Source organism: Chiloscyllium punctatum, chromosome 2 (assembly GCF_047496795.1).
Source record: "Chiloscyllium punctatum isolate Juve2018m chromosome 2, sChiPun1.3, whole genome shotgun sequence".
Taxonomy (NCBI): Eukaryota; Metazoa; Chordata; class Chondrichthyes; order Orectolobiformes; family Hemiscylliidae; genus Chiloscyllium; species Chiloscyllium punctatum.
The window spans coordinates 32,055,090-32,078,255 of NC_092740.1; the positions used below are offsets into that span (position 1 = coordinate 32,055,090).

Consider the following 23,166-nt stretch of genomic DNA (forward strand, 5'->3'; position numbering starts at 1 on the left):
GGACAGGATGAACAGGTATTTGGAAAGGCAAGGGCTGATTAGGGATAGTCAACATGGGTTTGCGCATGGGAAATCATGTCTCACGAACTTGATTAAGTTTTTTGACAAAGTAACAAAGAAGATTGATGAGGGCAGAGCAGTGGACATTATCTATATGGACTTCAGTAAGACATTCAACAAGGTTCCCCATGGGAGACTGGTTAACAAATTAGATCTCATGGAATCCAGGGACAACTAGCCTTTTGGACACAGAACTGGCTCAAAGGTAGAACACAGAGGATGGTGTGCACGGTTGTTTTTCAGACTGGAAGCCTGTGACCAGTGGTGTGCTACAAGGATTGGTGCTGGGTCCACTACCTTTTGTCATTATTATATAAACGATTTGGATGTGAACATAGGAAGTAGGTTAGTAAGTTTGCAGAGGGCAGGTGACTGAGGTGTCAGTGGTGGAGCACTTTGGGGCCAGCAACCATAACTCCATTAGTTTTAAAATTGTGATGGAAAAGGATAGAGGGTTTGGCTAAGAAAAAGAAGGAAGCATATGTCAGGTATAGACAGGATAGATTTAGTGAATTCTTAGAAGAGTACAAAGGCAATAGGAGAATACTTAAGAGAGAAATCAGGAGGGCAAAAATGGGACCATGAGATAGCTTTGGCAAATAGAAGTAAGAGAATCCAAAGGGTTTTTACAAATACATTAAGAACAAAAGGATAACTAAGGAGAGAATAGGGCCCTTTAAAGATCAGCAAGGCAGCCTTTGTGTGGAGCTGCAGGAGATGGGGGTGATACTAAACGAGTATGTTGCATCAGTATTTCCTGTGGAAAAGGACATGGAAGATATAGAATGTAGGGAAATAGATGGTGACATCTTGAAAAATGTCCATATTACAGAGGAGGAAGTGCTGGATGTCTTGAAATGAATAGAAGTGGGTAAATCCCCAGGACCTGATCAGGTGTGCCCTAGAGCTCTGTGGGAAGCTGGAGAAGTGATTGCTAGGCCTCTTGCTGAGATATTTGTATCAGCAATAGTCACAGGTGAGGTGCCAGAAGACTGGAGTTGGCTAACATAGTGCCACTGTTTAAGAAGGGTGGCAAGGACAAGCCAGGGAACTATAGACCAGTGAGCCTGACGTCGATGATGGGCAAGTTGTTGGAGGGAATCCTGAGGGACAGGATGTACATGTATTTGGAAAGGCAAGGACTGATTAAGGATAATCAACTTGGCTTTATGCATGGGAAATCATGTCTCACAAACTTGATTAAATTTTTTGAAGAAGTAACAAAGAGGATTGATGAGGGCAGAGTGGTGGACATGATCTATATGGTCTTAGTCAGGCATTCTACAAAGTTCCCCATGGAAGACTGGTGAGCAAGGTTAGATGGAATACAGGGAGAACTAGCCATTTGGATATAGAACTTGCTCAAAGGTAGAAATCAGAGGGTAGTGATGGAGGGTTGTTTTTCAGACTGGAGGCCTGTGACCAGTGGACTGCCACAAGGATCGGTCCACTACTTTTCATCATTTATATTCATAATTTGGATGTGAGCATAAGTGGTATAGTTACCAGGGTTGGAGGATTTGAGCTTTGGGAGAGGTTGATTAGGCTAGGGCTGTTTTCCCTGGACCGTCAGAGGCTTATAGAGATTTATAAAATCATGAGGGGCATGGATAGAATAAATAATCAAAGTCTTTTCTCTGGGTTGGGGGAGTCCAGAACTAGAGGGCATAGGTTTAGGGTGAGAGGGGAAAGATATAAAAAAGACCTAAGGGGCAACTTCTTCACACAGAGGGTGGTACGTGCATGGAATGAGCTGCTAGAGGAAGTGCTGGAGGCTAGTTTAATTGCAACATTTAAAAGGCATCTGGATGGGTATATGAACAGGAAGGGTTTGGAGGGATACGGGCTGGGTGCTGGCAGGTGGGACGAGATTGAGCTGGGATATCTGGTCGGTATGAATGAGTTGAATCGAAGGGTCTGTTTCCGTGCTGTACATTTCTATGACTCTATGACACCAAAATTGGAGGTGTAGTGAACAGCGAAGAAAGTTACCTCAGCGTACAGTGGGATCTTGATCAGATGGGCCAATGGGCTGAGGAGGAGTGGTGGATGGAGTTTAATTTAGATAAATGTGAGGTGTTGCGTTTTGGAAAGACAAATCAGGGCAGGACTTATACACTTAACGGTAAGTTCCTGGGGAAGGTTGCTGAGCAAAGAGTCCTTGGAGTGCAGATTCATAGTTCCTTGAAAGTAGTCTCAGGTAGATAGGTAGGGAAGAAGACATGCTTTCCTTTATTGGTCAGACCATTGAGTATAGGAGTTTAAGAGGTCATGTTGCAGCTATACAGGACACTGGTTAGGCCACTTTTGGAATATTGTGTGCAATTCTGGTCTCCTTCCTATCGGAAGGATGTTATGAAACTTGAAAGGGTTCAGAAAAGATTTCCAAGGATGTTGCCAGGGTTGGAGGATTTGAGCTATAGGGAGAGGCTGAATAGGCTGGGGCTGTTTTCCCTGGAGTGCTGGAGGCTGAGGGGTGATCTTATAAAGGTTTATAAAATCATGAGGGCCATGGATAGGGTAAATAAACAAAGTTTTTTCCCTGGGGTGGGGGATTCCAGAATCAGAGGGCATAACTTTATGGTTAGAGGGGAAAAAAAAAGACCTAAGTGGCAACTTTTTCATGCAGAGGGTGGTGCATCTATGGAATGAGCTCCCAGAGGAGGTGGTGGAGGCTGGTACAATTACAGCATTTAAGAGACATCTGGATTGGTTTATGAATAGGAAGGCTTTGGAGGGATATGGAGAAAGTGAGGACTGTAAATGCTGGAGATCAGAGTCAAAACGTGGAAAAGCACAACCAGTCAGGCAGCATCTGAGGAGCAGGAGAGTCGACCTTTCGAGCATAAGCGCTTCATCATGTCATTCCTGATGAAGAGCATATGCTCAAAACATTGACTCTCCAGCTCCTCGGATGCTGCCTGACTGGCTATGTTTTTCTAGCGCCACACGTTTTGACCCTTAGAGGGATATGGTCTAATTGCTGGCAAATGGGACTAGATTAGGATTTCTGGTCGGTGTGGACAAGTTGGACTGAAGGGTCTGTTTCTGTGCTGTACATCTCTCTGACTCTATGATAACAAACTCCTCATCTCTGGAATCAAGCTAGTGAGCCTCCTCTGAACTGCCTCCAATGCCATTACATCTTTCTTCAAATAAGGGGATCAAAACTGCCCACAGTACTCCAGGTGCAGTCTTACCTCCTCCCTACACTTCAAGAAGCTCTCCTCCTCCCTCTACAAGGATCTCAGTGAGTCCCTCTCTCACTGCACCTTTCTCCCAGTTGATCTTAAACTACTGCGGTCTCACCAATGCCTTGTATAGTTGCAACAATACTTCCTTACCTTTACAGAACATTAATTTCTGAACATTAATTATCTGCATTTCAGATTATCCGAACAGGACCTTAAGTTCCGTAAAAATGCTCTCCGTTATTGGGGCAGCATAGTGGCTCAGCCTTGCCTCACAGTGCAAGGGGCCGGGGTTCGATTCCAGCCACGGGCGACTGTCTGTGTGGGGAGTTTGCACATTCTCCCAGTGTCTGCGTGGGTTTCCTCCAGGTGCTCCCGTTTCCTCCCACAATCCAAAGATGTACAGGTTAGGGTGAATTGGTCATGCTAAATTGTCCCGTAGTGTTTGGGGATGTGTAGTTTCGGTGCATTAGTGAGGGGAATGGGTCTGGGTGGGTTACTCTTCAGAGGGTTGGTGTGGACTTGTTGGGCTGAAGGGCCTGTTTCCACTCTGTAGAGATTCTATGTTCTATCTGAACAATCTGTTATCTGATCAAATTATTCCCTGCCTGTCTTGTTTGGACAATCAAGGTTTTTCTGTATGTTCTATTCCTTTAGCTATAAAAGCCAATATTCCATTCGCTTTCTTTATTATCTGCTGTACCTGCATGCTCATTTTCTGTGACTCATGAATGAGGACATATAGATTTTTCTGCACCGGAGTACCCCGAAATATGTCGCATTCCCATCTTTCCGACCAAAGTGCATGACCTCACACTTATTCATGTTAAACTCCATCTGCCACATTTTGGCCCTCTCTCCTAAAATATCCATTTCTGTTTGTTATCAATTCTGAATGGCCTGAGATTTGAGTGCCTTGATAGGCCATTATTTGGGGTATTTAAGAGTCAACCCCACTATGTATATCTGCAGTCACATATAGACCTCTAACTAACTTATCCATTCCTGATGAAGGGCTTTTGCCCGAAACGTCGATTTCGCTGCTCCTTGGATGCTGCCTGAACTGCTGTGCTCTTCCAGCACCACTTATCCAGTATTTGGTTTTCAGCATCTGCAGTTATTGTTTTTACCTATCCATTATTCGGACCATTGTTCATTCCTTCAATGATCCTCATTTCTGAAAATGGAGACATTATCTCTTTACCAAAGCTCCAGCTTTCTTGGTTGGCTTGTGAGTTTCCTCTGAAATCAGCTTGAGTGGATTTTAAAACACACTGTCTGTCCTCCTGTTGCTAGAGCAGAAAATGTAATATACTGTAACAACTTTAGCTCACTGAGTTTTGGTTAGCTCCGTGTTTTAACTCTGTACACAAGCGGCAGCGCTCCAGGTAATACTATATCTGAGAGAGAATTCAACAGTTAAGAGAAGGTTATGTCAGATTCTGGCATCAATATTCAGCACACACATATTCAGACTGATCCAAAGTATTTTGTATGTTTGCCATGAACATGACAATCTGGCTTAATTCCAAGAAGCCAGATTCAGTCACAATCTTGTTGAGAATTCACAAACTGGCCATATTGCTCTGATGATATGAAGGGAAGATCCCAATCATTCTTCACAAGACTTTGGTCTCTAAGTCATCCAAGTGTAAGAGATGATTTCTCTGTAGTCTGCCAAGCAGAACACAGAATATTTTACCATTATTTGGATGTAAGGCTGGCAACTAGTGTTTCCAACTTTTCTTTCTCCTGCAGTTTTTTTGATGACACTTAGATTAGATTAGATTCCTTACAGTATGGAAATAGTCATTTGGCCTAACAAGTCCACACCAACCCTCCGAAGAGTAACCCACTTAGACCCATTCGCCTACCCTATAATCACCCCTGACACTACGGGCAATTTAGCATGACCAATTCACCTGACCTGCACATCTTTGGATTGTGGGAAGCAACCAGAGCACCCGCAGGAAAACCACGCAGACACAGGGAGAATATGCAAACTTCACACAGACAGTCGCTTGAGGCGGGAATCAAACCTGGGTCCCTGGTGCTGTGAGGCAGCAGTACAAACATATTTTAACATCGAGTCGTAGAGTTGTAGAGCATGGAAACAGATCCTGTGGTCCAACTCGTCCATGCTGAACAGATATACTCAATTATTCTAGTCCTATATACGAGCATTTGGCACATACCCCTCTAAACTCTGCCTACTCATCTACTCAGGAGAAAGTGAGGACTGCAGATGCTGGAGATCAGAGTCGAGAGTGTAGTGCTGGAAAAGCACATCAGGTCAGGCAGCATCTGAGGAGCAGGAGAATTAACATTTCATTTCCTGATGAAGAGCTTATGCCTGAAACATCAATTGTCCTGCTCCTTGGATGCTGCCTGACCTGCTGTGCTTTTCCAGCACCGCACTATTCATACACTCATCCAGATGCCTTTTAAATGTTATAACTGTACCAGCGTCCACCACCTCCTCTGGCAATTCATTCCATTCATGCATCACCCTCTGTATGAAAATGTTGTCCCTTAGGTCCCTTTTATATCTTTCTCTTCTCACCCTAAACCTATGCCCTCTCGTTCTGGACTCCCTCACCCCGAGGATAAGACCTTAGCTATTCACCCTATTCATATCCCTTTTGATTTTATAAACCTCTATAAGGTCACCCCTCAGCCTCTGACACTTCAGGGAAAATAGCTCCAGCCTATTCAGCCTCTCCTTACAGCTGAAACCCCTCAACCCTGGCAGCATCCTTTTCTGAACCCTTTTAAGTTTCATAATGTCTTTCCTAAAGCAGAGTATGAGGGTCGAATATTTGACTTATTAAAAGATTCACTCATGGAATGTGAGTGTCACTGGTTGGGGCTGCATTGTTTCCCACCCCTGGAGAAATGTTGGTGAGTTCCCTCTTGAATCTCTTTTGTCCATGTGCTGTCGTTAGATTCACAATGCTGTCAAGGAGGGGATTCTAGGATGTTGAACCAGTGACACAGAAAGGCCAATGATGTATTTCCCAGTCAGGATGTTGGGTGGCTTGGAGACAAACTTGCAGGTGGTGGTGTTCCCATGGAAATGATACCCTTGTCCTTCCAGATGGAAGTGGTCATGGGTTTAGAAGGTGTTGAGTAAGGAGCCTTGGTGAATTTCTGCAGTGCATTTTGTAACTGTTTTAAGTATTGACGTTGTAAGGATTGTTGCAAATGCTTCAGCCTTATGTTTTGCACTGATTAGAATCACTACAGTGTAGATACAGGCCCTTCAGCCCAACAAGTCCACACTGACCCTCTGAAGAGTAATCCACCCAGACTGATTCCCCTACCCTATGTTTGCCTAATACACTGAAAGTATACATCCCTGAACACTATTGGCAATTTAGCATGGTCAATTCACCAAATCTGCACACCGATGGATTGTGGGAGGAAACCCACGCAGACACAGGGAGAATGTGCAAGCTCCACACAGACAGTTGCCCGAGGCTGGAATCAAATCTGGATCCCTGTGAAGCAGCAGTGCTAACTACTGAGCCACTGTGATAGGCTGGAGTTTCCCTCATAAAGGATGGGGATATTCACGTAGCATCCTGCTCCACTGAGTTGTTTAAATAACTTGTTTCTAACTGGGTATAGCAGGACTTTTGGTTGTGGAATCACTTAGCTCTGTCTGTCACTTACTGCTTTGCTGTTTGGCATATAATTAGTCCTGTTTTGTGGTTTCACCAGGTGGACACCTCATTTTTAGGTGTGCCTAGTTCTGTTCCTGAACTGTCTACCTGCACTTTCTATTGAACCAGGGTTGACCCCTGGCTTGATGGAAATGGTTGACTGGGAGTTGTGCCAGGCCATGAGGTTGTACATTGTGTTGGAGTACAATTCTGCTGCTACTCATGGCCCAAGGAACTTCATGAATGCCCAGTCTTGAGTTGCTAGACCTGTTCTACATCTATCCCATAAAATACAATGGAGACAGGACTTAGCCTCAACATGGACTGTGAGGTGGTCACTTCTACTGATACCGTCATGGACAGATGCAGAGAGAGAGAAAACAACTGTCAAGGTGAAGAATTGTTTTCACCAGTCAAAGAGACACCAAAGGTCTCAAATTGAAGATGCACTTACAATGCCAAAGTTTGCAAAATGATAGGCCAAGTGCTGAAAATAAATAATGAGGAGGTTGTTTTTTTCCAGCACAGACTTATGGAATCATAGAGCCATAGAAATGTACAGCACTGACACAGACCCTTCAGTTCAACTCATCCATACCGACCACATATTCTAAATTAATCTAGTCCCATTTGCTAGCACTTGGCCCATATCCCTCTAAACTGTTCCTATTCATATACCCATCCAGATGCCTTTTGAATGTTGTGATTGTATCCACCTCCACCACTTTCTCTGGCAGCTCATTCTGTACATGCACCACGCTCTGCGTAAAACAGTTGCCCCTCAGGTTCCTTTTAAATCTTTCCTTTCCCACCTTCAATCTATTCCGTCTAGCTTTGGACTCCCCTACCCTGGGAAAAATACCTTAGCTATTCACCCTATCCATGGCCCACGTGATTTTATAAACCTCTATAAGGTCACTCCTCAGGCTCTGACTTTCCAGGGAAAGTAGCCCCAGCCTATTCAGCCTCTCCCTACAGCTCAAACCCTCGAACCCCAGCAATATCCTTATAATTTGGAGATGCCAGCACTGGACTGGGGTGTACAAAGTTAAAAATCACACAACACCAGGTTATAGTTCACCACCTGATGAAGGAGCGGCACTCCGAAAGCTAGTGTGCTTCCAATTAAACCTGTTGGACTATAACCTGGTGTTGTGTGATTTTTAACTTTGTACATCCTTATAAATCTCTTCCGAACCTTTTCAAGTTTCACAACATCTTTCCTGTAGCTGCTGGGTCTTTTTTCTGTGCTGTAGGCCTCTATGACTCCAAGGATGCTATAACTACTGAAGTGTGTAAAGGTGAAGTGGTGTCTTGGTGTTCAGAATATTTAGCAATTTGCCTCAAGTAGCCATTGAAGCAGATTCTGGATACTGAACAAGAAAGTGGGCGCAGATGGTTCTTGGATTTAAAAAAAGGTCAGTAAAGGCAGTCCCCGGGTTGCATACAGATTCTGTTCTTGAGTCTGTTCACAAGTTAAATTGTGTGCAAACAGAGTACAACACAGGACAATGGAAAGCAAGTAAGTCCGGGAGGTGTTTGTCAGTCAGGTCTTTAAAAGTACGAGCATTTGTAAGTTAAGCGTTTGTAAATTGAGGACTCCTGTAGAGTGTAATAAATGTGCTGTAACATTCAAATGAAGTATTCTTACTTGAGTAAAACATCAGAAGGCTATTGAAAGCCAAAGAGTCACATCCCACTGTGCTGCAAGAAAAGATGAAAAGATGTAAACTGAGGAAAAGTTAAACATTTGTACAAGGTTTTAGATAGAGGAAGAGCTTTCCATATGAGATTTACAAGAATTTTATTCTAATGATATTGTTTAAAGGAGTGTTCTCTTTTTTAAAAGGAGATTTTGTATTTGCATGATTATAATTATTTATTTCGCCTTTTTTGCAGTGGGATCTAGTATGTGATAACAATTGGAAAGGTCCCTTTACCATGTCAGTGACTTTTCTGGGAATGACAAGTGGTGCGTTCATCTCTGGACATGTTTCAGACAGGTACAGCTATAATCCTTGTATTCAGCTTATACAGAAATTATTCCAATTATAGGTCAATGTCATGAGTCAATCCATTGGGAATGTAAATGCAGCTGATTGTTCACATTCACACCAGTGATGTCCAGTAGACAGGATTTCTTGGCTCATTAATCTTTGGTATTGGAATAAAAGGGCAACTTGCGTAAGTCAGACATTGGAAGTTCCTGAAAACAGACAGCAACAGTCTCGTTTCCAAACAAAAAAAATTAAATTTTCAGACTCCATTTCAATTCAGACACTTTTCACTAGTCAGTGCTATTCTTCACCTTAAACCATTCAGAATAATCTGAACTTTGTTCCAACTCCGTGCTTTTTTTCCCTCTATTTGTGCCGTCAGACATGTTTTAGTCTGAACTGGCAATACATTCCTCTGCCAGGGTTTCACCTTTTGAGTGTGTCAGCAATTTTAACCTGTACATTCTGCTGCAAAATTGACTTCAAGCTCCAGCCTTTGGCCTCTGGTGTAAAACTGGAAAATACTAGAAATACTCAGACATATGTGAAGGGAGATATGGAGATAATGGGCTGCCTTTTACAAGGCAGGCATATTGCTCACTACCTAGTAGACAATTTGAACATTTAAAAAGACAATACCCGAAGGAAATGCCTTAATGAAGTGACAGTGTGATTTCTGCCCCACAGAGGCAGGATTTGGAACTCAGGGGAAATGTGGCCTTGTGGTAATGCCAGTGGGCTAGAGTCCCAGATATTCCTTTGGGAACAACTTAAATTTCTAAAATCCTGAATCAAAAGCTCATTGAAAAAAAAATGCACCAACATCCTTTAGGAAAGAAATTCACCAACCTTGCCTGATCTGTGTGTGTCTCTGATCTACAGTAATATGTTTAACTCCTAACTGCCCTCCAATATGGCCTAGAATTCTACCCAGTTCAAAGACACTTAAGGTTGGACAACTAACTGCAAACCTTGTTAGTGACACCCAGATCCCATGAAAGAATAACTCAGCCAAACTGTTCAGATCAAGATAGGTAAGTTTAATTAATGGGTGGGGTAGGGAAATTCTTAAAATCAAGTATATAGAAATATAAAATGAGATAAACCATGTCAGTAATTGAACTTTCATATTTTCCCATTTTTTAAAGGTATGGGAGAAAAATTGTCCTTTTTGGAGCTATGATAATACAAACAGTCTTGAGCTTCATTCAAGTGGTCTCCTGGAGTTGGGAGGTGTTCTGCATATTGTGCTTTTTTATTGGGTTTGGAGATATCTCAAATTATGTAGCTGCATTTGTTCTTGGTAAGTTATTTTCAGTCTATAATTCATTAGAATCTTAATACAGTTTATAAAACTTAGTTCTTTACGAATATTTTTAATTTACTTTTTCAATGTTTTAAAAGTAGAATCTTGACAAATTTGAAAAAATGGATTTATTTGGATTCTCCCATGCATATTTCTTTAACCAAAAGAACACTTAGAAATATCTGTATCATCAATCATGGCATATAAGTTGACCTAGCATGTAAGATAACTCCTTTTTACAGTGCTAAAATGTTTAAGCATAGATTAGCGTATGTGTCAACACCAGTTAATATATGTGCATTTAAGACTATATGTGCATTAGGAGATTTTTCAGTAGAGAAGTTCATATTTAGGATTGTGCTTGAGTTACATTTTGGTGGTACAGACTGTGCTGTGGAGAAGTTTAAACCAAGACCACAAAGAGAAGACACAGCATAGTAGCCATTGAACAGAGCAGAGTTCTCATGTGAGAAGAATGTAACATAGAAAGCTAATTTTTGTAACACTTGCTAACTCATCAAATGACTGTACTATATTGAGGCAGCCTGGTGTAAATGAAAAACTGGTGCAAGAACGGAACAAGATGACCAAGATTAAAGGCACCAACAATTTAGGGAACTCCCACTGGCCTGGTCTTGAGAAGGAGCATTCAAAACTAAATCACATGGTCACTTCAAACCGAGTATGGCATCAAGGAGCTCCACAGTAAGGGTATAATCAGCTAGGAACATCGACTGTCCTGCTCCTCGGATGCTGCCTGACTGGCTGTGCTTTCCTAGCACCACACTTTCAAATCAAGGAGCTCCAGATAAACTCAAATCAATGGAAATTAAGGGGAAAACTCACTTCTGTTTAGAGATATGCCTGGCACAGAGGAAGATGGTTGTGGTTGTTGGAGGTCAGTCATCTCAGCTCCAGAATGTCTCCACAAGAGTGCCTCAGGATTACTGCCCGAGCCACGTGCCAATTGGCATAGGGATAAGAAAATTAGGGAAGTAAACACGTGGCTAAGGGATTGGTGTGGGAAAGAGGGATTCCACTTCATGGGGCATTGGCATCAGTTTTGGAACCGGGGGATCTGTACCGTTGGTCTTCACCTGAACCGATCTGGTACCAATGTTCTAGTGAAGAGGATAAATAGGGTGGTCAGTTGGACTTTAAACTTCTGAGTTGGGGGGGAAGGGAAAGTGAAAGCGACAGGGAGTATGGAGTTAAATGGAAAGATAAGCAGGAGGATAGCATGTATGCAGGTGGATTTAAGCTTGAGGCAGACCAGGAATGCAACAAAAAGGAAGGATAACTTAGGACATCTTATGACTTCCAATATCTCTAATGATAAGAAAGTTAGCATTAAGGCACTTTACCTGAATACTCGTAGCATTCGTAACAAAATAGATGAACTAACGGCACAGATCATCGTGAATGATTATGATGTGGTAGGCATCACAGAGACGTGGTTACAGGGGGGTCAGGACTGGCAGTTAAACATCCAAGGATTTTCAACTTATCAAAAAGACAGGGAGGTGGGCAGAGGGGGTGGGGTGGCCTTGTGAGTTAAGAACAAAATTAAATCTATGGCACTGAACGACATAGGGTCGGATGATGTGGAGTCTGTGTGGGTGGAATTGAGGAACCACAAAGGCAAAAAAACCATAATGGGAGTTATGTACAGACTCCTAGCAGTGGTCAGGACCAGAGGAGCAACATGTACCGGGAAATAGAAAAGGCATGTCAGAAAGGCAAGGTCACGGTGATCATGGGGGATTTCAATATGCAGGTAGACTGGGTAAATAATGTAGCCAGTGGATCCAAAGAAAAGGAATTCATGGAATGCTTACAGGATGGCTTTTTGCAGCAGCTTGTCATGGAGCCCACAAGGGAGCAGGCTATTTTGGACCTAGTGCTATGTAATGAACCAGACTTTATAAAAGATCTTAAAGTAAGAACTTGGGAAACAGCGATCATAATATGGAAGAGTTCAGTCTGCAGTTTGAAAGAGAGAAGGCAAAAATCGGGTGTAATGTGTTACAGTTAAATAAAGGTAATTACGAGGGCATGAGAGAGGAACTGACGAAAATTGACTGGAAGCAGAGCCTAGCGGGGAAGACAGTAGAGCAAAAATGGCAGGAGTTTGTGGGTATAATTGAGGACACTGTACAGAGGTTCATCCCCAAGAAAAGAAAGATTATCCGGGGAGGGATTAGACAGCCATGGCTGACAAAGGAAGTCAGGAAATGTATCAAAGAAAAAGAGAGATCCTATAAAGTGGCCAAGAGCACTGGGAAATCAGAAGATTGGGAAGGCTACAAAAACAAACAGAGGATAACAAAGAGAGAGATAAGGAAGGAGAGGATCAAATATGAAGGTAATATTAGAAATGGTAGTAAAGGTTTCTTTCAATACATAAGAAACAAACGACAGGCAAAAGTAGACATTGGGCCACTTCAAATTGATGCTGGAAGGCTAGTGATGGGAGATAAGGAAGTGGCTGGAGAACTTAATAAGTGTTTTGCTTCAGTCTTCACAGTGGAAGACATGAGTAATATCCCAACAATTAAAGGGAGTCAGGGGGCTGAGTTGAGTATGGTTGCCATTACAAAAGCAATAGTGCTAGAAAAGCTAAAAGGTCTTAAAATTGACAAATCTCCTGGCCCTGATGGGCTACATCCTAGAGTTCTGAGGGAGGTGGCTGAGGAAATAGCGGAGGCGTTGGTTGAGATCTTTCAAAATTCACTGGAGTCAGGAAAAGTCCCGGATGATTGGAAGATCGCTGTTGTAACCTCCTTGTTCACGAAAGGATCAAGATAAAAGATGGAAAATTATAGGCCAATCAGCCGAATCTCGGTTGTTGGTAAAATTCTAGAATCCATCGTTAAGGACAAGGTTTCTAAATTCTTGGAAGAGCAGGGTCGGATTAGAACAAGTCAACATGGATTTAGTAAGGGGAGGTCGTGCCTGACAAACCTGTTAGAATTCTTTGAAGAGGTGACAAGTAGGTTAGACCAGGGAAACCCAGTGGATGAGGTCCATCTAGACTTCCAAAAGGCCTTTGATAAGGTGCCACACGGGAGGCTGCTGAGTAAGGTGAGGGCCTATGGTGTTCGAGATGAGCTACTGGCATGGATTGAGGATTGGCTGTCTGACAGAAGGCAGAGAGTTGGGATAAAAGGTTCTTTTTCGGAATGGCAGCCGGTGACAAGCGGTGTCCCGCCGGGTTCAGTGTTGGGGCCGCAGCTGTTCACGTTATATATTAATGATCTGGATGAAGGGACTGGGGGCATTCTAGTGAAGTTTGCCGATGATACGAAGTTAGGTGGACAGGCAGGTAGTACTGATGAAGTGGGGAAGCTGCAGAAGGATCTAGACAGTTTGGGAGAGTGGTCCAGTAAATGGCTGATGAAATTCAATGTGAGCAAATGTGAGGTCTTGCACTTTGGAAAAAATAATACAAGCTTGGACTACATTCTAAACGGTGAGAAAATTCATAAAGCCAAAGTACAAAGGGATCTGGGAGTGCTAGTCGAGGATTCTCTAAAGGTCAACATGCAGGTTGAATCCGTGATTAAGAAAGCAAATGCAATGTTGTCATTTATCTCAAGAGGGTTGGAATATAAAAGCAGCGATGTGCTACTAGGCCTTTATAAAGCTCTGGTTAGGCCCCATTTGGAGTACTGTGTCCAGTTTTGGGCCCCACACCTCAGGAGGGACATACTGGCAGTGGAGCGTGTCAAGCGGAGATTCACACGGATGATCCCTGGAGTGACAGGTCTAACATATGAGGAACAGCTGAGGATCCTGGGATTGTATTCATTGGAGTTTAGAAGGTTAAGGGGAGATCTAATAGAAACTTACAAGATAATACATGGCTTGGAAAGGGTGGACGCTAAGAAATTGTTTCCGTTAGGCGAGGAGACTAAGACCCGTGGGCACAGCCTTAGAATTAGAGGGGGTCAATTCAGAACAGAAATGCGGAGACATTTCTTCAGCCAGAGAGTGATGGGCCTGTGGAATTCATTGCCACGGAGTGCAGTGGAGGCCGGGACGCTAAATGGCTTCAAGGCAGAGATTGATAAATTCTTGATGTCACAAGGAATTAAGGGCTACGGGGAGAATGCTGGTAAGTGGAGTTGAAATGCCCATCAGCCATGATTAAATGGCGGAGTGGACTTGATGGGCCGAATGGCCTTATTTGCACTCCTATGTCTTATGGTCTTATGGTCCTAGGCCTAACCATCTTCAGGTGCCTCAAAAATTACGTTCCCTCCTCCATAAGCTTGGAAATAGGGTTGCTCGCTGATGATTGGACAATACTCCTCACTATTTGCAACTCCTTAGATACTAAAACAGTCCATGTTCAAATGCAGCATGACCAGAACAACATTCAATGGCGTTACCATCACTGAAACCCCAATATTTTTGGCATTACATTTGACCAGAGCCTGAACAGAATGAACCATATAAATACAATGGCTACAAGACTAGGTCAAAGGCGAAGAATTATGTAGCTGGTAACTTACTTCCTGACTCCTCAAAGGCTGTCCACCACCTACAAGGCACAAATCAGGAGTGTAATGGAATATTCCCCACTTGCATAGATGAGTGCAGCTTCAACAACACTCAAGGTTGACACCATCCAGGTGAAATCAGCCTTTTGATTGGTGTCGCATCCCATAAACATCCACTCCCTTCACCACTGACAGTGTTCAGTGACAGCAGTGTGTATTATCTGCAAGATTCACTGAAAAAATTCACTAATTGTCCTCAGACAGTACCTTCCAAATCCACGACGACTTCCACAGAATCTCTACAGTGTGGAAACAGGGCATTTGGCCTAACAAATCCAAACCAATCCTCCAAAAAGCATTCTACCCTGACCCAACCCCATCCCCATCTTCCATTCCTGTAACCCTGCATTTTCCATGGTCAACACACCTAACCTACACATCTCTAGACACTATGGGTAATTTAGTGTGGCCAGTCCACCTAATCTGCACATCTTTGGACTGTGCGAGGAAATCTAGCAGAAATCCATGCAGTCACAGGGAGAATATGCAAACTCCACACTGTAAGTCACTCAAGGGTGAAATCAAACCTGGCTCCCTGGCGTTGTAAGGCACCATTGAGCCAATGTGCCACCCAGTCTAGAAGGACAAGGGAAGCAAATATATGGCATCATCACATGCAAATTCCCCTCCACACCAGTCACCATCTTAACTTGCAAATGCAAATATATCACTTTTCCTTCAATGTTGTTGGATCAAATCCTGGTATTCCCTCCGTAAGGGCTTGGTGGGTCTACATACAGCAGTGAACTACTGTAATGGTTCAAAGGCAGCTCACTTCTACCTTCTCAAACGCAGCTAGGGGCAGACAATAAATGCTGGCCCCGACAGTGACACCCACATCCTATGAGTGAGTATTAAAAATAAAACCATACTTGCATCAGTACCCACTTAAAATGTTCCAAAGTGGGTCATGGAAAAGTTTCAGCACAATAGCTTGTTGATGTAGCCACTTCATGGGAATAAAAAGGTGCCTAGTGCTTCCAAAGTTGTTCAGACTACCAAAAGAATTTGATACCAAAATTGTCAGTATTTCCAGCAATTCATTAGCGTACTGTGACATTAATATGAGCACCCATTCTATCACATCCCAGATGAAACAATGAATTCCAATTTCCCTCAACAAGACATTCAAGGATTATATTTTCATCAAATGGAATATGTGAAACATTGATAAAGAATAAACTTTCGCAAAGAGGGCAAGGTATGTGTATTGTCTTGCTTTACGTTTGGTGGTTTCGTTATCAAACTGTGAGATGTGATAATGTGAAATGTGAAGACATGTAAATGTCTAATGCAGTGAAGGGAGAGGAAGATCGTTTGTTGTAAAGGGATCATTCTGTAACTGAAAAGAGTGTCATTTGATCCTGAAATCGATCCTTAAAATGATATCAAAGCCAAAGTGACTCAAGAGGAATTCAATGGAATTTTTGTATCGAATGCTGAATGTGTTGGTTTTTAAAACACTCTGATTGTAGGCCAAGCTGTGCTTGTAGAATATGTTCATTAAATGAAAGGTGACACATTGTTTTATTTGGTTTTTTACTTTAGCTCTACACCTTCTCTGCGGCTGTAACATTATATTCTGCATTCTGTTCTATTACCCTGATGTATTTATGCAAGCTCTAATTTTTCTGGCTAGCATGCAAAATAATACTTTTCACTGTATCTTGGTACATGTGACAATAAGAAATCAAATAGCAAATATTTGAATTACAAGTGGTTCTTGTTTTCAAAATTATGACCACTAACACCAACACTGGCTGGTCATATTTTATATTTAGAAGGATTTTTCAAAGCCTCCAAAGCTGGCTTCAGTTCTGAGTGTGTGCTGAGTTCTCACAAGAGAGGTATGTTGGAGTGCTTTAGGGTTTTCTGTATGTGGTTGAAAAGTTCAAACGTGGTTCTGTTAAGTTCTTGTTTGGAGATTACTTCTAATCAAACACCAAATAATTAACTTTATTAACAACTTGTTGACAAATTGGAAACAGTAGCCCAGAGTATGTCAACCACTGCTGCTGCTCACACACTCATCGTTATTACACCCCTTGCTTACTCACACCTTGATACGCCATATTCCAATTCTGAAGAAGGGTCATTGGACCTGAAATGTTAACTCTGCATTCTCTCCGCAGATGCTGCCGGACCTGCTGAGATTTTTCAGTAACTTCTGTTTTTGTTTCTCATATCCAAATATCTTGTTTATTATTATTACAGTGGCTGAGATTTGTGTTGCTATAATAATGTAGAGTTATAACTACTGAAAATGATAATATCCACATGTATCAATTTAGATGCTTGAGCATATAAAATATACATCGTCACAATCTCCTATCAGACATTTCATCAAAGTAGTCCATGAACTTAAAATTTGTTTATATATTTTTAAGGTATTTCAGTTCAAAAATAACAAGCAGCATATCTTCATTTTAAAGGAGATGACAAGTCAGTTTATTCCAAAAGTACTATATTGAAAGTTATTTCGATAAAAACATGGTAGAGTGATTGGCTAAAACAATAATAAAGATTTAAAATAAGTAAGTATAAAACTACATCTCAAGATGAAAATTTGATCAGTAATCTAGAATTATTTGAGGGCTGGCTTGCTTGAAAGGTTCTGTAAAGAAATGGCAATGAAATTGGGAAAAAAAAAGCTATGTTCAGAAGCTGCAATTCTGTTAGCTTCTGAAGTTGAACAGTTGGAGATAACTTCCTCAGGTATAGTAAGGGAGTCAGTCAAAGATCCTTTCGATTCACTTTGACAGCACTGCAGTGTAGCTCTAGGCTAGTCTGATGGCCCTTTAGCTATTTCATCTTGGATACTTCACCCTGCTTCCCTCCAAAGAAACAGTTGTTGTTTCAAGTTGCCTAGTACATGGTATTCAGATGGTTCATACTAAATAATAGTTTTCAGACACAGTCAAGGTCTAATGAAAAGGAAATGGGAGAATGTATGACAAACAAATTGAGAGTCCGAGATAATGAGAAATTAACAGAGACTAAGGTGACAAAGAAAAAGTGTGGATAAAATAACGAGAAGGACATGAACTTTGATGCTGGGAAAGCTTCCAGAAACAATACTTAAGGACAATAGTCACTCAAAAATGCATGTATATTAAAGAAAACCTGAATAGATTAGTCAGGGGCAAATCATGTTTAACTAACTGGTTGGAGTGCTTTGAAGAGGTAACAGTGAGGATAGCTGTGGTACACACACATTCAAAATGAATTTGCTGCACAACAGATTTGTCAGTAAAATCGTAGCTCATGTAATAAAAAGTACATTAGAAACATGGATACAAAATTGAGTGAGTGGCAGGGAACAAATGCATTTTATTTGGACTGAAGGAAGGTTTGTAATGGCATTCTTCAAAGGTCAATATTGGGACTCCTGTTTTTCCTGATATATTAATGAGCTAGAATTTGGTGCACAAAGCAGAATTGCAAAATTTATGGATGATACAAAACTTGGAAGTACTGTAAACAATGAGGACGAAAACGTAGAAATGTAAACAAACTAGTAGAGTTGGTGGCTAGGTGACAGATAGAAAAATAGAAACATAGAAAATTGGAGCAGGAGTAAACCATTCAGCCATTCATGGTTATGGCTAATCTTCCTGCTCCATAACCCCTTCCCACTTTTGCCTGATATCCTTTAGCTTTAAGAAATACCTCTATTCAATGTTTTGGTTTCAACCGCTTTCTGTGACAGAGAATTCAACAGGCCCACTATTCTCTGGGAGAATAAATTTCTCCTCATCGCAGTCTCAATGCCCTACCAGTATCCTGAGACTGTTACATCTGGTTCTGGACTCCCCAGTCATTGGAGACATTTACCTATACCTTGTCCAGTCACACTAGAACCTCATGTTTCTTTGAGGTCCCCCCCATTCTTCTAAATTCCAGTGAATATTGTCCTAACCAATCCAGTCTCTCTTCATATGTGTTCTGACATTTCAGGAAAGTCTGATAAACCTTCATTTGCACTCCCTTCATAGCCAGAACATCCTTCCTTAGATAAGGATATGAAAACAGCGTACACATTACTCCAGATGTGGTCTCCCCAAGCCCCTGTACAATTGCAGAAATGCATCCCTGCTCCAGTATTCAAATCCTCTCATTGTGAAGTCCAACATACCATTTGTCTCTTCACTGCTTACATGCTTATTTTCAGTGACTGGTGTACAAGGACATCCAGGTCTCATTGCACCTTTTTTTTCCCCAGTCTATATCTGCCTTCCTGTTTTTACTATCAAAGTGGGTAACCCCATGTTTACCTGCATTACACTTCATCTGCCATGCATTTATGCAATCATCTTGTCCAATTCACACTGAAGCATCTCTGCATCTTTCTCACAGTTTACCATCTTGCAAACTTGGAGGTGTTCCATTTAGTTCTGTCATCTAAATCATTAATATACATTGTGGATAGCTAGGGTCCAAGAACTGATTCCGGAGCTGAAAATAACCAGCTTTTTTCTACTCTGTTTCCGGTCTGATAACCAATTCTCTGTCTATGTCAATACATTACCCCCAGTCGCATGCACTTCAGTTATACATGCTAATCTCTTTTGTGGGACCTCATGGAAAGCTTATGGAAGTCCAAGTAGATCGCATTCACTGGTTTCCCCTTATGAACTTAACTAGCTACATCAGAACAAAACTGATAACCATGTACGGTGAACAATGTCTGCCTTTTGTGTTCCAGCAGCTTTTCTAATTCCTTTCAGTATTTGTTAGTGGGTTTTGGTCTCCATGGATGGCCCAACAAATCCAATTCTACTGGACACAGAGTTACCAACAATGGGAGTACAAACAGCAATTCCATTTAGTGTAAGCTACAAGTGTCCATAAGGGTCTTGGGCACAGAGGTAATGACCTGAGTTCAAGTGTCACCTGCCCCAGGGCTGTGTCTTTCATATCTATAACAGGTTGATTAAAATAACTGAAAGTGGGAACACTCTGACTATTATCACATATAATTTTATTGATACTTTAAGAACCGTAAGTATTTGTTTGTTTTCTGAGTGCTTTTGATTTATTAACAATAAAAAGTGTTGACAGAAATGCTGATTATGCCATTTGATAGTATGCATTACTGTGTTTTAGCAAGTACATCCTATAGTGCTAATCTAACAATTTTGACCTGTTAGCAGAAACATTCAGAAGGAAATTTAAAACTCAAAATATTTATGGAATGTTGTACTCCATGTGATAAAAATGGCTGGAGTCTATCCACTTTTCCCTAATTGCAATACATCCTTTTGGATAAGATGTTGAGAGTTCATTCCTTGGCAAAGTGGCTGTAGCATCTAATCAGGATGTACAAAAGTTGGCAGATCCAGTACATCATTGTATGCATCAAAACCACCCAATATCTAGCCTGGCACCATCAATTAAAGCATCTCCCCTGACTCCTTGTAGTTTTCCCCTGGGTGCAGCCTGAGACTCAAAAAAAGAGAGATCCTACTCCGATTACTCTTCCCTGATGCAAAAGTTCAATAAAATGGCACCTGCTTCCATGCAGTCAAATCTTTGCAGCTCCATCTATCAGTCCTCTACTGCCAGGCCTTCATCTCACTTCAGGCAAAGGACAAGATATCCTCATAGCTTCTCCTCTGTCAACATAGTAACTCTACTGAAAGAGTAGTTATGATGAAATTCCAGGTTTCTACTTGAAATAATTTCAATTGTGGCAACCTGCAGATTTTTATCTGGCAATTAAAATCATCATTCTAACTCTAAAAATATGCAATCTGATTTGACTGATGCACCAAAATACTCTGTGCTCCAAATTCACCACTGTGTCTATTAAATGTACTTATGAAATATATTAATCTGAGTTGTAGAACCAGACACCATTTACAATATTCTTTTCTCGCACACTTTAACATTCTAAAACCAGTTCTTTTTATATTCCTTTAAATAAGTATTAAAACAACACTAACTAATCCCTTTAAGTTGTAGGGTAACAACCACCAAAAGTTCAAAGCAAATTTAAAATAAAATTAAAATGTTATTTTACGAGTTCATTTGTTAACACATGCACTACAACTAAATCAAAGGTAAAGTAGCTCTTTAAATTCTGCATTGAGTAAATGATATTTCCAGGTAATTTGTACAATCTTATGGTTTATCACTCATATTAAAATTAACATATTTCCAAAACACTTCAAAATTGTATACCGGATTTTAATAGCTTCTTGTGTACCTCAAGAGTATTAGAGCACTAACACACTCAGCTATGACAAATGTGACTGAATATTGGCCAATGCCACATGGCTAAATGTCACATGATTTAATCTCCGGGCATTTATTCAATTAGTGTTGGCAAACTCCTTGAGCCTTCCAGCTGATAGGAAGAATCTAGAAACTGATAGACTGGTTAAGGTGATCTTCATGCTATTCTGCTAAATTTGTATACATGGTGGGTTTACGCGATTAAAACTTTCAGAGCCATTTTGCTTGATTTTTGTCAGGTTGAGGTCATATATAACTATATTCCATCCACACTACACCTATACTACAGAAAAGCATGAATAGCTCAATCTTAAAGCTATTGCAGAGTTGCTGTTTCACTGCAATTACACAGTTCTATAATACTCTTCAAAAACATGGGGATGCTGTTGTGATTACTATTGAAGCTGCCACACTGGGGGAACATCAACAGCTGCAAGTGCAAAACCAATGGCCTGGATGATGAAGAGGGTGAAGGTTGAGCAGTGCTGTTGGTTATAAGGCAACAAATCATTGAATAGAACATTTTCTGAGCAATTCCTTTCCTTTCCACTGATAATTCCTGCTCCCCATGTGTCTTGGAGCTTGGATCTATCACTGGGACTTGCTTCCATGGCATAGCTGACTACCTCATAACTGTTCCTTTTCTGTAACCAAGCAGACGAAGATCAGCAATTATCCCAAAAATAACTGGTATGACACCTTGTAAAATATGCATTCTAGATTTGACAATAGTTTGCTTTCAGAATTCTGAACTGAGAGCACCTTGGTGCAATGTCTGGCATTGTGCTTATTTACCTTCTGTGTTCTGGTGCTTCATGGGCTGGTTTCCCTGGGCAGAACTTTATGATCCAATCAGAAACAAGAAAACAGGTGACTGGACCTGTAAATTAGGTGACCATGGTTTTGACAGCTTTGTCATTACTGTCCCCATGTCCCAATCATGATTTTAGATAATTTCCAGTCAACGTGTTCTGAGATGTTATGACACACCATTGGGCAGGTGGGACTTGAATTCATGCCTTATGACGCAAGAGGTAGGGACACTGCCACTACACCACAAGTGTCTCCTGACCATGATTTTAAAGGAAGCAATGAGTGGGCAATACATGTAGTGAAATTGAGGCCCTGAAGTTGGAAATGTGTGCCTAGTTAAGAGCCTCAACTTGTTCCAATATAAATGGCAGCAGGATCCAGCTTTGTAGCCTGAAAAATTTAACACCCTGAGCTGCTGGTCAGTAAAGCAGAGGAGTGACTCATTTCCAGGCCACCTATGCCAATCAGATGTTGCTACCATTTTTGACTCCACAAGTCCAGCCCCTCTCCTACCTTGTCCAGTGTTTTACCCTCAACTCTTTCCATAAGGGACCTATCAGTCTGGCCTCAGAGGGGTTTGGCCTTCACTCAATGTCCTGGGTCCATTGCTGAAGGTCTCGTCCTGCAGTGCCAGCTCTTGTTTGACCCTGTGTGAGTGAGCAGAGCTGTTGCCCTCCACTTGGCCAATATTTTCTGTAGACAAAGGGAAGTCCTGCTTTATATAAACGAATGGGCCACCACTTGAAAAATGAAAGTAATGAATGCAAGTATGCTGTGCAGAAGCAGGCTTGTGTCTAATATTTCAAAAGAGGTTCAGAGAGCCCAACCTCAGCATATAATTCAGCCCTTTGACCTGAGGCTCAAACAGCCATAAAGAGATCTCTCATAGAAAACTGTGAAAGTTGCCTGTGTTTGGTAAGAATGGACTTTCAGGGATATAGTGTCTTGAAGGCCCTTGGACCTAACACTCATAAAAGTTGCGATTGATTTGATTGAATCAATGAGGTAATCTGGAAACTACTTGGGGAGAAACATGGACTCTATAGAGTTTACCTTGATAACAATTTCTCACTATCCACACATAATTACTGTAGCATTCATGGGACTCTGCCGTGCAAGCTTAGAGAGATGTAAGACACTAGACTGAACTGGAAAGCAGATGAACCTCAGTCATTTGTTGACCACAATGTCTGGAAGAGAAGCTATGATGCTATGAACTCTGTCCATGGGCCCCGGTCTACTGGCTCATCACCAATCCTCGATGTCAACGGGTCAGTACTGCTCACAGAGAAAGCTCATATTCTAGAACGTTATGATGTGGAGGTGCCAGTG

General features: G+C 41.6%; 1 protein-coding gene across 3 annotated transcripts in view; it reads left to right on the forward strand.

Moving 5' to 3' along the window:
- Window positions 1-23,166, forward strand: part of LOC140495797 (organic cation/carnitine transporter 2-like) — a 138,831-nt gene that overhangs the window by 56,610 nt on the left and 59,055 nt on the right. For all 3 annotated transcript variants that reach the window (XM_072594919.1, XM_072594929.1, XM_072594938.1), the window contains exons 2-3: window positions 8,816-8,919; window positions 10,062-10,216. In XM_072594919.1, coding sequence (XP_072451020.1) covers window positions 8,816-8,919; window positions 10,062-10,216 — 259 coding nt within the window. The remainder of the gene's footprint in view (window positions 1-8,815; window positions 8,920-10,061; window positions 10,217-23,166) is intronic.